Genomic DNA, 18,794 nt, shown 5'->3' on the forward strand with positions numbered 1-18,794 from the left:
TCCCAGCACTCGGGAGGCAGAGGTAGGAGGATCGCCTTGAGTTCAAGGCCACCCCCCTTCCCCAGACTACAGAGTTAATTCCAGGTCAGCCTGGACCAGAATGAGACCCTACCTCGAAAAACAAAAACAAAAAAAAAAAAAAAAGATAATGAAATAAAAACAGAAAAGGAGCTGGAAAGATGGCTCAGAGGTTAAGATGCTTGCCTGCAAAACCTTATGACCCAGGTTCGATTCCCCAATACCCATGTAAGGACAGATGCACAAGGTAGCACATGCAGCTGGAGGGTCTGGTGTGCCCATTCTCTCTCTCTCCATTTCTCTCTGCTTGCAAATAAATAAGTAGAAAATATATTTTTTTAAATATTTTTATTTTTTATTTTTATTTATTTATTTGAGAGTGACAGACACAGAGGGAGAGAGAGAGAGTGAGAATGGGCGTGCCAGGGCTTCTGGCCACTGCAAATGAACTCCAGCTGCGTGCGCCCCCTTGTGCATCTGGCTAACGTGGGTCCTGGGGAATCGAGCCTCAAACCAGGGTCCTTAGGTTTCACAGGCAATCGCTTAACTGCTAAGCCATCTCTCCAGCCCCTAGAAAATATATTTTTAAAAAAGTTTTTTAAAAGGCTGGAGAGATGGCTGAGCAGTTGAGTGCTTGCCTGTGAAGCCTTAAGACCTGGTTTGAGGCTTGATTCCCTAGTACCCACATAAGCCAGACAGATGCACAAAGTGGCGCATGCATCTGGAATTCATTTATAGTGGATAGAGGCCCTGGTGCACCCATTCTCTCTATCTGACTCTTTCTCTTTCAAATAAATAAAGAAAAAGAAAAGGAAAAAAAATGAAAATAGTAAAAGGCATGGTTAGAACACATGAGGCCCTTCATTCACTTCCTAGCACTGAAAAAAAAAAAAGTAGCTGGGAATGGGGTCATGAACCTGTACTCAGAGCACTTGAAAGGCAGAGCAAAGAAGAACAAGAGTTTAAGGCCAACCTTGGCTACATAGGGAATTCAAGGCCAGCCTGGGCTATACAAGATAGTGTCTGGGGAAAAAAAGTAGAAGAAATGGCAAAGACAATCTAATTTTTTAATATTTTTATTTATTTATTTGACAGAGAAAGAGGGAGAGTGGGAGTGGGAGAGAGAGAAAGAGAGAGAATGGGCACACCAGGGCCTCCAGCCACTGCAATTGAATTCTAGACTTGTGTGCTCCCTTGTGCATCTGGCTAACATGGGTCCTGGGGAATCGAACCAGGGTCCTTTGGCTTTGCAGGCAAGCACCTTAACTGCTAAGTCATCCCTCTATCAAAAAGACAATCTAATTTAATGTGTGGTCCTACAATGTACTGTGATATGTGTGTTACTATATATGTATGTTACTATGTAACCTAGGATTGCTTGGAACTTGTGCTCTTTCTGACTCAGCTTCTCCAGTAACTAGATGAAAAGTATGTACCACCACACCCAATAGTGATCAGTTACAAGTATGATGGTACGTTTTCTGCTGTGAATTAAAATGCTCACAGGGGGCCAGGTATGGTGGCACATGCCTTTAATCCCAGCACTCTGGAGGCAGAGGTAGGAGGATCATGGTGAGTTCGAGGCTACCCTGAGACTACATAGTGAATTCCAGGTCAGTCTGGACTAGAGTGAGACCCTACCTCGAAATCCAAAATAAATAAATAAATAAAATGCTCATAGGGGTTGGAGAGGTGGCTTAGCGGTTAAGGTGCTTGCCTGCAAAGTCAAAGGACACAGATTTGATTATCCAGGACCCATGTAAGCCAGATGAGCAAGGTGGTGCATGCATCTGGAGTTCGTGTGCAGTGCCTAGAGGCCCTATCATGCCCATTTTCTCTCTCTACCTGCCTCTTTCTCTCTCTCTTAAAAAAAAAAAAAATAATGGGGCTGAACAGATGGCTTAGTGGTTAATGCATTTGCCTGTGAAGCCAAAGGACCCTGGTTTGATTCCCCAGTACCCACGTAAGCCAGATGCACAAGGGGGCGCATGTGTCTGGAATTTGTTTGCAGTGGCTGGAGGCCCTGGTATGCCCATTCTCTGTCTGTCTGTCTCTTCTCTCTCTCTGATTGCAAATAAATAAATAAGTAAACAATATTTTAAAAATAAAATAAAATGCTCATAGTTTTTAAGAATGTGTGGCAAATATTTAAAGATAAATCATGATGTCTGTAATTGTTTTGTTGTTGTTGTTTTGTTTTTCCAGGTAGGGTCTCACTCTAGCACAGGCTGATCTGAAATTCACTATGTAGAGTCAGAGTGGCCTCAAACTCAGGCAATCCTCCTACCTCTGCCTCCCAAGTGCTGGGATTAAAGGCGTGTGGCAGCATGTCTGGCTCTATAATTAGCTTTTAAATATTCCAGGGCATGTGTATACAGTAAAATGTGAAGTCTGAGCAATGGGATCACTCCACCTGCCTCTTGGGAATTCTTCACAAATGTGTTAAAAAGACTAGAAATGGGAAGTCAGCCCATCATCTGCAGAAAGGGGACAACACAGAATTGGGACTCCTTTGGTCAACCCCAAAGCAGGGTATATGTGTGACTCCCATGATGCAGAGTATGAGAAAAGGCAAGAGACTACCCCCCAGCCACACAAGATGATTAATCACTGGCTTCCCAAACTGGGCATGGCCTTTGGCATCACCCATGTCATATGCTCAATTATAGTGACATGCACAGGCATAGAGGGATCTACACAGACACATACATACACACTGACAAACAGGTAGACACAGACACATAGGCCAACATGTGCACACATGGACACATGCACACATCCAGTCATGCATACAGACATGTGCATACATGGATACACACACACCTGGCTGTGAAGTCCCAGTGGTACACAGCTTTGGCCCTTAGCAGGAACTTGGCAGCATCACTGAGAACTGGCTCAGTGTCACACACCAAACCCCACAACACAATGAGGTCATATAGCCAAAGGCAAAGGCTGGGACTGTGGACAAGGGGCAGACTCTGGCCCAGCAGAAAAGGGAGTGTGTGGAGGACAAGCTGGGGTCAGGCTCTGTCACTCCTTGTGGCTGCACCTGTGGCAGCCACATGTCACTTCCAGGCTTCAGTTTCCCTGCCTGCCTCTCACAGACCTTTACTTCTTGCCAGCTCTGTTGGTAGCAAATAGGTGAGCAGTGCCCAGGGCCTGTTCCGTACGTGCTGGTGGTGGTAGTGACTGAAAGGTGCTCTAGCTGATGTAAAACTCCCAACATAAGATTGGAGGAATCAACCCTGGACCAATAGCTCCCAGCTCTCAGCCTTGGGCCTCCTCAGCAAAGCAGGTATGTTAACCAGTCCTTATGTGAGGGCTGCAGAGAGGCCTGAGCAGGGACCTGGCCCACAGTGAGTGACAGCTGTGTGATCCCAAGTTGTGCAAGCCCGGGGGCCAGAACTGGCCCTCCCTCTACACATCGCACACAGGCTGGTGATCCTACCTGGCGGGGGATAGCACTGTAGAAGGCGCAGGAGCTTCACAGAGAGCCAGGGTGCGGGCACGAAGTAATACGTGTAGTCCTGGAGGTCTGTGGAGGCCGAGGAGACAATCTGCAGGGAGAAGGCAAGGATGGGTGGACAAGGTGGGGAGGGCCTGCCCTGCAGCACAGCACACGGTGTTGGCCACAGGGTTAGAGAGGAGACCCTTAGGCCTGGGATGATGCTGTCTGTAAGGTGGGATGGGAACAAAGCCTACAGTTGATGGGTTTTCTTTTCCACTTTCCTTCTTTCCCTCTCTTTCTTATCTTCCTCTTTTCTTTTCCCTTTTCCTTTCCCTTCCTTCCTTTTCTCTCCTCTTTTCCTTTCTTTTCTTTTCTTTTCTTTTCTTTTTTTTTTTCAAGGTAGGGTCTCACTCTAGCCCAGGCTGACCTGGAATTCACTATGTAGTCTCAGGCTGTCCTCAAGCTCACAGTGATCCTCCTGCCTGTGCCTTCTGAGTGCTAGGATTAAAGGCAGGCACCACCAAGCCAGGACTTTCTTTCTTTCCTTTTTAATACTTTTAAACTTTTATTTATTTATTTATATTTGAGAGAGAGAAAAAGAGGCAGATGCAGGGAGAGAATGGGCATGCTAAGGCCTCTAACACCTGCAACTGAACTCCAGACACATGTTCCACTTTGCGCATTTGGCTTATGTGGGGACTGGGGAATTGAACTGGGTCCTTAGGCTGTGTAGGGAAGTACTTTAACCACTAAGCCATCTCTCCAGCCCTTTAATTTATTTTTATTTTATTTTTTTTTTAAATTTTTTAATTTATTTGTTTGAGAGCGACAGACACAGAGAGAAAGACAGATAGAGGGAGAGAGAGAGAATGGGCGCGCCAGGGCTTCCAGCCTCTGCAAACGAACTCCAGACGTGTGCGCCCCCTTGTGCATCTGGCTAACGTGGGACCTGGGGAACCGAGCCTCGAACCGGGGTCCTTAGGCTTCATAGGCAAGCGCTTAACCGCTAAGCCATCTCTCCAGCCCTAGCCCTTTAATTTAATTAGTTAATTTTTAAAAAAGATTTATTTATTAGAGACAGAAAGGGAGACAGAGAGGGTGAAGACTGGGTGCACTAGGGCCTCTAGCCACTGCAAACAAACTCCAGACGCATGCACCACCATGTGTATCTGGCTTGCGTGGGACCTGAAGAATTGAACCTGGGTTCTTAGGCTTCACAGCCATGCGCCTTAATTGCTAAGCCATCCCTCCAGCCCCCCTAATTTACTTTTTAAAAATATTTCAAGCTGGGCGTGGTGGTGCACGCCTTTAATCCCAGCACTCGGGAGGCAGAAGTAGGAGGATTGCCATGAGTTCAAGGCCACCCTGAGATGACAGAGTTAATTCCAGGTCAGCCTGGACCAGAGTGAGACCCTACCTCAAAAAACAAAAAAAGTTAAAAAAATTTTAAAAAATTTCATTTTGGGGGGCTGGAGGAATGGCCTAGTGGTTAAGGTGTTTGCCTGCAAAGCCAAAGGGCCCAGGTTTGAGTCCCCAAGACCTACATTAACCAGATGCAAAAGGGGGCACATGTGTCTGGAGTTCATTTGCAGTGGCTGGAGGCCCTGGTGTGCCCATTCTCTCACTCTCTCTCCCTCTTTCTCTGTCAAGTAAATAAATAAATAAAAATAAAGATATTTTTTAAAAATTTCATTTTTGAGTTGGAGAGATGGCTTAGCAGTTAAGGCACTTGCCTGCAAAGCCAAGGACCCAGGTTCAACTCCCCAGGACCCACATAAGCCAAATGCACAAGGTGGCGCACGCATCTGGAGTTCGTTTGCAGTGGCTGGAGGCCCTGGCATATCATTCTCTCTCTCTCTAACTGCCTATTTCTATATCTCGCTTTCTCTTTCTCAAATAAATAAATAAAAATAAAATATTTTAAAATGTTTCATTTTTTTCTCTGGGTGTGGTAGTGCACACTTTTAATCCCAGCATTTGGGAGGCAGAAATAGGAAGATTGGTATGAGTTTAAGGCCAGTCTGAGAGTACATAGTGAATTCCAGGTCAGCCTAAGCTATAGTGTGACCCTACCTTGAAAAACAAGAACAATTTTTTCTTTTTTTATTTATTTATGAGAGAGAGTGGGGAGGGGGAGAGAAAATGGGTACACCAGAGCCTCTAGCCACTGCAAACAAACTCCAGATACAAGCACCACCATGTGAATTTGACTTAGGTGGGTTCTGGGGAATCAAACATGGGTCTTTAGACTTTGCAGGCAAGTACCTTAACCACTAAGCAATATCTCCAGCCTATCTTTTAAAAAAAAATATTTTATTTATTTGAGAGAGAGAAAGAGAGGCAGATAGAGAATGGATATGCCAAGGCCTCTCTGTGATGCCACCCTGTGCATCTGGCTTATGTGGGTCCTAGGGAATGAAACTGGGTCTTTAGGATTCACAGGCAAGTGCTTTAACTGCTACGCTATCACTCCAACCCTTGACTTTCTTTTATTATTATTATTTATTTGCAAGCAGAGAGAAGTAGAAGGAGCAAGCAAGGGCCTCCTGCCACTGCAAACTCCAGACACATGTGCCACTCTATGTATCTGGCTTTACATGGGTACTGGGGAACTGAACTCTGGCCTTCAGGCACTGCAAGCAAGTGCCTAAACAGTTGAGCCATTTCTTCAGCCCTGACTTTCTTTCTGACACAGGGTTTTGTCAAGTAACTCAGGATGATCTCCCACTCACAATCCTTCTGCCTCAGTCTCAATCTAGGATTCCCTGCTCAGCACTAAAGTCCCCAAGTAATGTAGTACCAACAGGGAAGAAAGCCTCCAGACCCCAGACAGTGCCTCACTCAACTCTGAGCCCCACTCACACACGCCCCTTACTATGGCAGTCTGTGACTGAGTCACCTCACCTGCCAGCAGGACAGGGACTTGGGTCTAAATCATGTCCCCCCATATGAGCCAGGCACACAGGAGGCTCAGGGTGTTTGGAGAACAGAAGCAAGGGTGGAGCGATACACAAAAGGAGGGAAATGAAGATAGAGAAAAGGATGTGCAGGCAAAGCAAGAGAAGGGAGAGAAGGGCCCGGATGGGCAGAGTCAAGGCAGCTAGCAGGCCCTGCTCTCAGAGCTTCATTCACAGCAGCTGCAGTGAGGTGGGATTGGTGTCAGTCCACTCAACACTTCCTAGAGAAGTGAAGTCACTTGCCCCATGGCCACACAGTCGTGAAGTACTGAGTCCAAATTCTGCTGGGTTTGAAACCCAGGGCTGGTGCGTCTTTGAGAAAGGGAACCGGGGCTAGAAAGATGGTTAGTGGCCAAGGTGCATGCTTGCGAAGCCTAAAGATCCAGGTTTGATTCCCCAGGTCCCATGTAAACCAGATGCACATGGTGGCACATGCATCGGGAGTTCGTTTGTGGTGGCTGGAGGCCCTGGCCTGCTCATTCTCCCTCTCTCTCTCCCTCTCTCTGTATCTAATAAATAATAATAATAATAATAATAAATGAAAAAGGGAATGGGAACAAGATGTCTCAGGCCCAGAGAGACAAGGGCTCCTCCTGCAGCCAGTACAACTACACTTACCCGACTGAGGCGAGACACCGCCAAGGAGATGCAGGTCTTGAAGTCATCTGGGTTCTTCTTACAGAGACAAGTGATGAGGCTGACTGCAGCTGTGACCACGCCCTGCAGGGTCAGGTGGGGCTCAGGCTCAGGAGCAGGGAGGGGTGCACACCCTGAGGATGGTGTGGGCAGAGGAGGATGGGTGTGCACAGAGGCTGTGTTCCAGAGGTGGGGTCAAAAAGACCCCAGGGAATGACCATGGGCAGCACAGACCTAGTGTCCAGGGTGTCCCTGAAGGACCGCTACCAGCTGGGTAAGGGGCCTCAAAGGGAGGCAGAAGGGGAGGTCCTAGGCTTGGGCAGGGGTCAGGGTGTGATGACTTGGCAGGGAGGATCGCTGGAGTCAGAAACAGGTGCACATCCAGAAGTGCCAGGATCACTGGATAGGATTCATGGCAGTCACAGTGACAAGATGAAGGTGGAAGAGTGTTGGGACAGCTCGGCAAGTAATAACAACCAGCAAGCTAGGGTCAGGGCAGAGATGGGATCCTGGGCACCTAGGTGGAGGGCTGGGGCTGGGGCAGGGTAGGGTGGGGCACTGGCGGTCTCACCATGTGCTGGTCATTAAGCAGATGCACTACACGCGCTGTCCACTCGCCCATGGGCACCAGGTCAGGTGAGGCCTTATAGAGCCGTAGCAGACACAGGGCCGCACTCTGTTTTACACTGTCCATGCTGTCTCTGTTGGGACATCACAGGCGGTCAGGACTGTCTGGGCTCTGGACAGGACCATGGAAGAAGGCTGCTGGGTTGCTGGCTTACAACACAAGCAGCCTGGCAGATCCCGGTTCCCTGGACATTGCCCTCCCCATCCCAGGATTGTCTGTTCATCTGTAAAGGAAGCTGAGGCACAAGGATCAACATGAATTCCAGGCCAACCTAGGCTACAGAGTAAGACTGCATCTCAAAAACACTACAAGAGCCAGGCATGGCGGCACACAGCTTTAATCCCAGCACTTGGGAGGCAGAGGTAGGAGGATCGCCGTGAGTTCAAGGCCACCCTGAGACTATCAAGTGAATTCCAGGTCAGCCTGGGCTAGAGTGAGACCCTACCTCGAAAACAAAACAAAACAAATAAAAAAAAACTACAAGATGGCTCAGCCATTCAAGGTGCTTGCTTGCAAAGTCTGCCAGACAAGGTTCAATTCCCAAGCCACCCAAGGAAGCCAATGCAAAAAAAGTGGCACAAGCACTTGTGGTGGCAAGAGGCCCTGGTGTGCCCCCACATGTGCAAATTAAAAACAAAAAAAAATTAAAAGCCGGGCATAGTGGCGCACACCTTTAATCCCAGAACTCGGGAGGCAGAGGTTGGAGGATCACCGTGAGTTCGAGGCCACCCTGAGACTACAGAGTGAATTCCAGGTCAGCCTAAGCTAGAGTGAGACACTATCTCAAAAAAAAAAAAAAAAAAAAAAAATTAAAAATTAGCTGGGTGTGGTGGTACATGCCTTTAATTCCAGCACTCAGGAGGCAGAGGTAGAAGGATCACCACAAGTTCGAGGCCACCTTTAAATTACATGCTGAATGGCAGGTCAGTCTGGGCTAGAATGAGACCCTACCTCAAAATACCAAAAGAGAAAAAAAAATTAAAATAAAAAACATTACAAAAAAGAAAAGTCGGGGTGGGGAGGCAAGGATGTAGCCAAATGCAAGAGCAATGTACAAAGCCCTGGGCTCTATGCACAGTGCTGCCAGGAAATAAAAAAGGGTGTGACACTGGCCTGGTGGGGTACTGCAGGACTATCCTCCCCGCTAGGTGGAAGGCTAAGGCACAGGGAAGACTTGAGCCATGGATTTCAGGCAGGCCTCGGCCACATATTAATACCCTGTCTTTCTAGGCATGATGGTGTACTCTTGTCATCTCAGCACTAAGGAGGTAGAGGCAGGAGGATTAGAGTTCAAGGATAGCCTGGACTAAATAGAGTTGGAGGCCAGCCATGCCTATATAGGATCCTGTCTCAAAAATAATAGTAGCTGGGCTAGAGAGATGGCTTAGCAGCTAAGGCAAACTTGCCTGCAAAGCCAAAGGACCCAGGTTCAACACCCCAGGACCCACATAAGCCAGATGCACAAGGGGGCGCACACATCTGGGTCGTTTGCAGTGGCTACAGGCCCTGGACCGCCCATTCTCTCTCTCTCTGCCTATTTCTGTATATCTTTCTCTCAAATTAATAAATAAAATATAGAACTTTAAAAAATTCTTATAAAAAATAATAGCAGCCCATGGGCTGGATAGATGGCTTAGTGGTGAAGGCACGGGCATGCAAAGACTAATAACCCAGGTTTGATTCCCTAGTACCCACAAGAAGCCAGATTCACAGAGAGGTGCATGCAACTGGAGTTTGCAGTAGCTGGAAGCTCTGGCGAGCCCATCCTCTCTATCACTCTCTGCTTGCAAATAAATAAATAAATAAATAAAAGTATATAAAATAGCAACCTCTCTGGGCATGGTGACACATGCCTTTAATCCCAGCACTTGGGAGGCAGAGGTACAAGGATCACCGTAAGTTCGAGGACACCTGAGATTATATAGTGAATTCCAGGTCATCCTGGGCTAAAGTGAGACCCTACCTTGAAAAACTAAAATAAATAAATAAAGCAACCCAGTAATTCCATCTTCCATCTTGTCTTAAGGTACACTGGGATTGAAGACACTTGCAATACTCATCCAGCTTTAAATGGGTGCTGGGGATCCGAACTCAGGTCCTCATGCTTGCACAACAAGCACTTTATACACTGAGCCATCTCCCCAGCCCCTTTTTGTTTTTGAGACAGGGTTTTGCTATGCAGTTTAAGATAGCCTACATTTTTTTTTTCTTTCTTTCTTTTTTTTTTTGAGGTATGGTTTTACTCTATCCCTGGCTGATCTAGAATTCACTATGTAGTCTCAAGCTGGCCTCGAACTCATGGCAATCCTATTTCTGCCTCCAGAGTACTGGGATTAAAGGCATGTGCCACCATGCCTGGCTCTTTCTTTCTTTTTAAATACTTTATTTATTTGAGACAGGAGGAGGAAGAGAGATCAAGAAAGGGAGAGAATAGGTTCAACCAGGGGCTCTAGCTATTGCAAACGAACTCCAGATGCATGAACCACTTTATGCATCTGGCTTTACATAGGAAGTGGGAAACCAAACCTGGGTCCTCAGGCTTTGTAGGCAAGTGCCTTAACCACTGAACCATCACTCTAGCCCCTGGCCTCCAATTTCCAATCCTCCTGCCTCAGCCTCTCCAGTGATGGGACACATGTGCTACCATACCCAGTAACTCACTCCTATCTTTAAATCATTTTCTTCTTTCTTGAAAACTATGAAATATCCTTATTTTCTAGTCTGTATAATAAAACTTTAAAATGACTATTTTTGATCTGTTGGTAGAAATCCATAGATGCTGTGGGTCTGGGTACCAACAGTTACTTCTTTTCTTTTTTTTTGGCTTTTTCAAGGTGGGGTCTCACTGTAGCCCAGGCTGACCTGGAATTCACTATGGAGTCTCAGAGTGGCCTCGAACTCACGGTGATCATCCTACCTCTGCCTCCTGAGTGCTGGGATTAAAGGTGTGCGCCACCGTGCCTGGCTGTGTTGTTTTTTGAGGTAGGGTCTCACTCTAGCTCAGGCTGACCTAGAGTTCACTATGTAGTCTCAGGGTGGCCTCAAACTCTCAGCGATCCTCCTACCTCTGCCTCCCAAGTACTAGAACTAAAGGCATGCACCATCACACCTGGCAGTTACTTCTTTTTAAAATTTTTTTTTTTAATTTATTTTCAAGGAGAGAGAGAGGGTGAGCACGAGAGAGAGAATGGGTGCACCAGGGCTTCTAAGCCACTGCAAATGAATTCCAGATTCATGCATCACTTTGTGCATCTGGCTTTACATGGGAACTGGAGAATCAAGTGTGTTGTTAGGTTTTGCAGACAAGCACCTTAACCACTGAGCAATTCTTCCAGCTCTTTTTTTTTTTTTTTTTTTTTTTTTTGGTTTTTCGAGGTAGGGTCTCACTCTAGCCCAGGCTGACCTGGAATTAACTCTGTCATCTCAGAGTGGCCTTGAACTCATGGCAATCCTCCTACCTCTGCCTCCCGAGTGCTGGGATTAAAGGCGTGCACCACCACACCGGGCTTCTTATTTTAATTAATTAATTTTTTTTTTTTTTTTTTGGTTTTTCGAAGTAGGGTCTCTGGCTCAGGCTGACTTGGAATTCACTATGAAGTCTCAGGGTGCCTCAAACTCAGCGATCCTCCTATCTCTGCCTCCCGAATGCTGGGATTAAAGGTATGTGCCACCATGCCCGGCCTAAAAAAACATTTTATAGTATGTGTGTATGAGTGAAGGCGTATACATGCCATGGTCCATGTGTTTGGATCTGTTCTTGCTGTCCACCTCTTTTGAGGCATGGTTTCTTGTTGTTCATGCTCCCTTTGAGAGCCTCTGGGAAATTCTCCTGTCTCTGCCTCTCTTCTCACTATAGGTGCACTGGGATTACAGAAGCCCACCACAGCTTCTGGATTTAACTTGGGGCCCAGAGATCCCAACTCAGGTACCCAGAAGTTGTGAGTTAGGCACTGTATCCACTGAGCCATGTCCTGAGCGCACCCAGGTGAGAACTCTAATTTTGGCATTGTTTTCAGTGATGTCTGCTGGTTCTCCTTCATGGTGTCATGGATCTTATTTTTAGTGTTCCCTCCATCTCTTTCTGGGTCTCATGTACACAGCCTGGCTTTCAACTCATGGTGATCCTCCTGCCTCTGGCAACTGAGTGCTGGAATTACAGACATGCACCACTTCTTTCATATATATATGTATGTATGAGATCTCAATGTATTGCCCAGGATGTCCTTTCCTGGGATCAAATGACCTTCTTGTGTCAGTCTCCCAAGTGCTAGGACAGCAGGTAGGGACCACACCAAGCCTGCATTATGTCAAAGGTGAGCTTGGGGTTTTGGACCCAAGCAGAATAAGAGCAGGCTAAACAGCCAGGTGTAGTGGCACAAACCTGCAATCCCAGCATTCAGGAGATGGAGGCAGGAAACTGAGGAGGTCAGAGTCATCCCATCCTCAATTACAATACAAACCAAGTCTGAGGTCAGCCTGGGATACAGGAGACCCTATATCCAAAAAAAAAAAAAAAAAAAAAATAGGCAGGAGGGGGACTGGAAAGATAGCTTAGCTCAGCAGTTAAGGCAACTGCCTATTAAGCCAAAGGACCCAGATTCAATTCCCCAGGACCACGTAAAATTAGATGCACAAGGTGGCACATGTATCTGGAGTTCATCTGCAATGGCCATTCTCTCTCTTTCGTGCTCTCTCTTTCTCTCCTACCCTCTTTCTCTCTCGTGTGTATGAATAAAAATAAAATTTTTTAAGTCATTAAAAAAGCAGGCTGGCAGCTGCTAGGGGCTGCTCTGTGCAAATCAAGGTTGATACAGGTAATTTTGTATATATCCCCAAGGTTGTTTGTTTCTAGGTCATCCACACTTGGATGTGGCCTTCCAGAGTGTCTGCTTAAACAAGGTTCTCTCTGTACTTGGGGCTGGAAGACTCTGAAATGAAGACCTAGGTCTTCCATGCCTCAGAAGCTTGATCGATCTCTGCAGCCTCTCTCTCCATGGAGGCTGCTCCTGGCCTGGCCTCTGTGCTCCTCACTTGCTGACTATTTCATGGAACCATGAAACAATATATATATATTTGTTGTTTTGTCCAACATTGATTGAAATCCTGTTTTAATCCCCATCCCCTTTTTCTTTTCTAGGGGAGGGAGGTCTCAATGACCTAGAACTCACTCTGTAGCATAGGTTGTCCTGGAACTCACCTCAGAAAGAGGGAGAGAGAAAGAATTGGCACTCCAGGGCCTCTAGTCACGGCAATCAAACTCCACATGCCTGTGCCACCTTGTGCGGACGTGTGTGACCTTTTGCACATGTGTAACCTTGTGCCTCTGGCCTTCGTGAATTCTGGGGAGTCGAACCTGGGTCCTTAGGCTTTGCAGGCAAGCACCTTGATGGCTAAGCCATCTCTTCAGCCCGTTTGTTTTTCTGAAAGAGTATCACTACATAGTCCAGACTGGCCTCTAGCTTGTGACAATCCTCCTGCCTCAATCTCCTAAGTTCTGGGATGACAGGCACACACCGCCTCCCCCAGCTTATTCAACATTGATAATTGGGTTCCAGCAAGAACACCTGTCAGGTATGTCATCTACCATACTGCCAGAAATACAAGGCCTTTCCACAAATCTACTCAATCGTTGTCTGCTTCAAACACAAACCATCTCTCATTTCCAATAGAAGCAGATCCAAGTTTCCCAGTCTTTCTTATGGACATCATACCAGGCCAAGAGAATCCTATGTGGAAGACACATGCCTACCCCAGGACCTTTGTGCTTGCTGGTCCTTTTGCTTGGGACACTCCTTCACCAAAACTGCCAACTGTCCCTGGCAGTACTGTTTTTATTACATTGCACCTCCCAGGACAGACCCACCCTGACTAGCTTAGGCAGTGGCCCACGCTGACCTGGAATTTAGTCTTGGTCTGGCCTCAAACTCACAGCGATGCTCCTACCTCTGCCTCCCAAGTGCTGGGATTCAAAGTGTGCATCAACACACCCTGCTTTCTTTTCTTTCCTCCCTTCCTCCCTTCCTTTCTTCCCCACTATATGAGGTAGGATCTCACTCTAGCCCAGGCTGACTTGGGAGTCTAGAGTCCTAGGCTGGCCATGAACTCAGAGACATACTCCTACCTCTGCCTCCCCAGTGCTGGGGTCAAAGGTGTGTGCCATTATCCTTTTATGGGTTCCTGTTGTGTCTTTTTACACACACACGTGAGTGTGGACACAGTGGTCTCCCTGTTTTGCTGCCTAGAGAAGCATCTACCATGCTGTCGAGGCTCAGGAAGTAACTGCTGAGCAACTTCCTGCCATGTTGCTGACCCCACTGTTTCCAAAATTTCCTTTTATTTTATCCAGGTCTCAGCTCAATGCTGCTTCCTCTGGGAAACCCTCCCCCACCTAAAAACACTGATCACAGCCACCTATGATCACAGTGATGTTACCACCCCACAGTGTGGCACCAATCACATGGCCAATGTTCAATTGTTTTTTTTTTTCACAAGGTAGGGTTTCACTCTAGCCCAGGCTGACCTGGAATTCACTATGTAGTCTCAGGGTGGCCTCGAACTCTCAGCGATCCTCCTACCCCTGCCTCCCAAGTGCTGGGATTAAAGGGGTGTGCCACCACGCCCAGCTTGTTCAATGTTTCTTGATGGAGAAGATGCAAGAGGAAGGCTGCCATCCCCAACCCGCCACACCCTCCTGTGCAAGACACCAAAGGTCTGTGTATCAAATAGGCATGTCACACCTGGGTGAGAAGTGGCCACACACCCTCTAGTTGGTCTGGCGACTCATTTCCCACTCTTCCCTTCCACTGGACCCCAGTGCCTCACCCAGCCACCAGGATGCGGGGAATGTCAGCAGCAAAGGCCTCGCCCATCTCTCGGCTGCCCACATTGGCAATGCAGTGTAGGGCCAGGCACATGAAGGTAGGGTTGCGGCTGGCCAGGTCATTCTTGATGGCATTGTTAATGAGCCGGATAAGCTCTGAGTTCGAGTTCACCAGGACTGAGATAAAGAGGTATCCCTGAGTGGTGGGGAGAAGAGAGTTGGGAACCTTGTGGCTAAGAGGCCCTAGAACAATCTTCAAACCCATGAGTCCAGACCCCAGCCCTCCTCCCTTAGACCCAAAGTTCAGTCCCAGCCTCCTCCTCCCTCAGACCCAGGAATCTAGGCCTTGGTCCTCCTGCCTCAGATCCAAAGGTACAGTACAGGCCCATCTACCCACCTCCTCCCTCAGACCCTTGGGTCTAAGCCCATCCCTCCTCCCTCAGATCCGGCCTAAGCTGGCCTGCCCTCCTCAGACTCACAATCTGCTTCTCTGTGTACTTGTTGGAGCTCAGCAGGTTAACAGCCTCCATGTGTCCAAAGTCAATGTCATGGCCAAGCAGGAAAATGAAGAGCAGCTTACATACGTACTTTTTTTTACTATAGCCATCTAAGGCCTTGTCCCCTGTGGCATAGCAAAAGGAAAGAGAGGCCACATAAAGAAGGCTCTCACAAGTCTCTAGAGTGCCAGCCCACACGCCAGGCTCTGGGGGGGCATCCTACCTTTGAACTTGGAGCGGATATTGGCCAGTTCCTTGTTAATCCTCTTGATCTCAGCCTCCTTGCTCTTACCTGGGGAGGGGAAAGGACAGGCCAGGGCAGTGTGAATGCCGAGTTTGGTCATCTGCCCTAACTTCCTACAAGGCCACAGCTTCAGGGACCCCTTCTCCATGTCACAAAGGGTTCCTGCTACTGATCTCCAAGGAGAGGCGGGCTCAGCTCTGTGCCAGCCTTGACTTCCTCCTCCCAGGAGCCTTTGAAGCGGTCTCAGGATTCTGGATGCATGCCATGGGGGCCTTGGTCTTGCTGCCATCCTGGCCTGTCCCTAAGTGACCACAGTAAATCTGTGACCAAGGAATGACCAATGAGCCGGATGCCTTTCAGCCACTCCACTGAGCTCTGGTGGCTTCCCTAGTTGCAGCCCCATGATGGTGATCTTCCAACATCCACTCCCCTGCCTTGTCTCCTGCCCACCCAGCTCTCATTGACTATGTCTGTACCTTCCTGACATCTGTGATACACAATGCCTGCCGAGGTCCCAGGCAAGGATGCCCGGTGACCCACACACTCAGGTCTGCTCATGGACTGCATACTTCCTGGCTCCTGGCCACCCTCACAGCCCCTGTGCCCTCCAGAACCACAGCTCACTTGGTTCCTCCAAACAGAATGTGGGGCCTTGCCCTCTCCCCACAAGGTGCCAATACTGCCCTCACCCAGACAGAATTGGACACAGGCTCAGGTCCCTGCAACAGCCTCTCTGCCTGCCTGCCTCCTGCTGGTTCCCGTACTCTAGGATCTGGAACTGGCTGTGTCCTCTGCCTGGAGCCATCTCTTGTGTGACCTTCCCATCACTTGCATCTTGGCTCCTGCCACCACCTTGTAGAGAGGACTTTCCCACTCACTCTGTAGAGTCAACCCATTATCATTATCATTGAGAGTCTCACTATGCAGCTCAGATTGGCCTTGAACTCAGTGTTCTGCTTGCTGGGACGACAAGCCTACACCTCCACATCCAGTTGTTATTTGTCCTCCAGCATTTAAACACTCAGCCCTTCCTAGAACATCTCTCAGGGCACCACTTTCCCTAAACGTTCTAACCTGGGCTTCCGCATCACACCACAAACACTGGCGGGAGCTCCCAGACCAGTGTGTGGCACACAGCAGATACTGTATGAATGTCTGGCTAGCTGATGGGCACAGATCTGCTTAGACCTGCATCTATGCCACTTGCACCCCTTGCCATGTGGCCTGGTTCTCAAGTGCATTCAATGAATCAATAAGTAAACGAGTAAGCAAACGGGCAAGCATATATACCACTCTCCTCCACAAACCCCACCCTCCATCCCTGACTCTCAAGAAAGTTCCAACAACCCAACTTCAGGCAGTGCCTCCTCTGGGAAGCCCCTTGGATTAGCACCGGGCCCAGAGGACCTAGAGCTGCAATGTGAGGTGTGATAGTGGCAGGCGGGTGGCTCCGAAGCATCTGAAACACAACTGTTCCAACAAGGCAGGCTGTGGGGAGCCAGGACACATGGGGTAGAAAGACACTGCAGGGGACAGGGAACTGAGCCTGGCAATGCTTATCCGTGACCCCAGCACTCAGGAGGTAGAGGCAGCAGGATCTTAATCATGAGGCCAACCTAGACTACAGTCAGTGAGACCTTGACCCTACCTCAAAAAAAAAAACAAGCAAACAGGACTGAAGGGATGGTTTAGCAGTTTAGGCATTTGCCTGCAAAGCCAAAGGACCCAGGTTCAATTCCTCAGGGCCCACGTTAGCCAGATGCACAAGGGGCCTCATGTGTCTGGAGTTTGTTTGCAGTGGCTGGAGGCCCTGGCGGGCCCATTCTCTCATTCTCTCTCTCTCTCTTTCTCTGTCAAATAAATAAATAAAATATTAAAAACAAACAAAAAAGGCTGGGACGTAGCTTGCTGTTGGCAAACTAGCCCAACTTGTACAGGTTCCTGGGTTCTGTCATGAAGAGACAATGCTAAGACACTGGTTACTTCTTGAAATGGCAGCACTGGTGCACTGGGTGACATAACCACATCACTAACATTAATTTCACTCGCCTTTTCCACTTAAAACATACTAGCTGCAGGGTATGTCACAAATGTGGTCATTGCCCTATTTGCCTGTCTCCCAGCCTGGGCAGAAACTTCCACATGAGCTACAGCAAGGCATCAGAATGGGCAGGAATGGGCCTGATGGAGTGGGCCTGTAGCCCCAGCTTTCTGAGAGACTGAGGGAGGAGAATCTAGATTTATGGCCAGCTAGGGCTACAGAGCAGGTTCAAGACCAGATTGGGCAACTTAGTAAAACTGTTTCAAAATAAAAAGTGAAAAGAGGGCTGGGTCGTGCCTCATCTGTACAGTGTTTGCCCAGCATGCACAAGGCCCCAGGTTCCATCCAAAGGAATGCTAAATAAATACACTGATGGGCTTTAGGCAGGACAGTAGTCACACAAGAAGGGATGGAGGACAGGATTGGTGAGTGGGCTCTAGGCTCAGGCTGGAAGTTATTGCTTAGCAGGAGCTTGTTATAGCCTATATGGGCTTAAAGGCCACCTGATCCTTATAATTTATTAATTACATGTTTCCTGAGACCCTTGGGCCAGCCTAAGCAGGGAGACCCAGGAAGCCCTGACTGACTCAAAGGCGCTTCTCATCTGCCTCCAGGAATACTGGTCTGGTGAGAGTGCAAGGTGTGGGGGTGCGGCTTCCTCAACCACACCTGATAAAAATCTGTGCTGGGGTCACTGTAGAGGCACCCAGAGACAGGGATACTGGAGAAGGACCTAGAGAGATGGGGAGGGTGCAGCCACAGTTCACCAACCAGGAATGGGCCTGAGCTGGAGCAGGATTGCAAGACAGGGGAATACTTCCCTCAGGGGAGGGCAAGCGGGTGAGCCAAGAGGGGCCAGTATGAACTGCATGCTCTGGCTACCCTGAGACTACATAGTAGATTCCAGCTCAGCCCGGCTAGAGCTACAGGTAGGGCCTCAAGAAAAACAAAAAACAAAAAACAAAACAAAACAAAAAAAACTACCTCAGCATGAGGTCTGGGACTAGGATTCAGTAGTTAACAGTACCTACAGCGCAAGCCTGAGGGTCTCTTAAGCCGGAGAATTGTTGGGGTTTGAGGGTGAGAGAAAGACCCCATTTTTAAAAAATTTGTTTTTGTTCATTTTTATTTATTTACTTGAGAGTGACAGAGAGAGAAAGAGGCAGATAGAGAGACACAGAGAGAATGGGCGCGCCAGGGCTTCCAGCCACTGCAAACGAACTCCAGACGTGTGTGCCCCCTTGTGCATCTGGCTAATGTGGGTCCTGGGGAATCGAGCCTTGAACCAGGGTCCTTAGACTTCACAGGCAAGCGCTTAACTGCTAAACCATCTCTCCAGCCCGAAAGACCCCATTTTAAGGATCTACACAGATGAGATAAGAGAATGACACCCACAATCTCCTCTGGCCTCTACATATATGCACATGGGTACACACATCTGTATATAACAAACATCACATAACCCCCTTTCCCCCCAGAAAAGCTAGTTTGGGTTTGTAATTTCA

At 48.2% G+C, this 18,794-nt stretch overlaps 1 protein-coding gene across 2 annotated transcripts in view; it reads right to left on the reverse strand.

Moving 5' to 3' along the window:
- Ap2a1 (adaptor related protein complex 2 subunit alpha 1) overlaps window positions 1-18,794 on the reverse strand; it is a 42,398-nt gene that overhangs the window by 9,262 nt on the left and 14,342 nt on the right. For both annotated transcript variants that reach the window (XM_004672223.2, XM_004672222.3), the window contains exons 2-7: window positions 15,228-15,296; window positions 14,987-15,129; window positions 14,510-14,703; window positions 7,631-7,760; window positions 7,042-7,143; window positions 3,467-3,575 (exon numbers count right to left, since the gene is read on the reverse strand). In XM_004672223.2, the coding sequence (XP_004672280.1) occupies window positions 3,467-3,575; window positions 7,042-7,143; window positions 7,631-7,760; window positions 14,510-14,703; window positions 14,987-15,129; window positions 15,228-15,296 (747 nt within the window). The remainder of the gene's footprint in view (window positions 1-3,466; window positions 3,576-7,041; window positions 7,144-7,630; window positions 7,761-14,509; window positions 14,704-14,986; window positions 15,130-15,227; window positions 15,297-18,794) is intronic.

This window comes from Jaculus jaculus, chromosome 14 (genome assembly GCF_020740685.1).
Source record: "Jaculus jaculus isolate mJacJac1 chromosome 14, mJacJac1.mat.Y.cur, whole genome shotgun sequence".
NCBI classification, from domain to species: Eukaryota; Metazoa; Chordata; class Mammalia; order Rodentia; family Dipodidae; genus Jaculus; species Jaculus jaculus.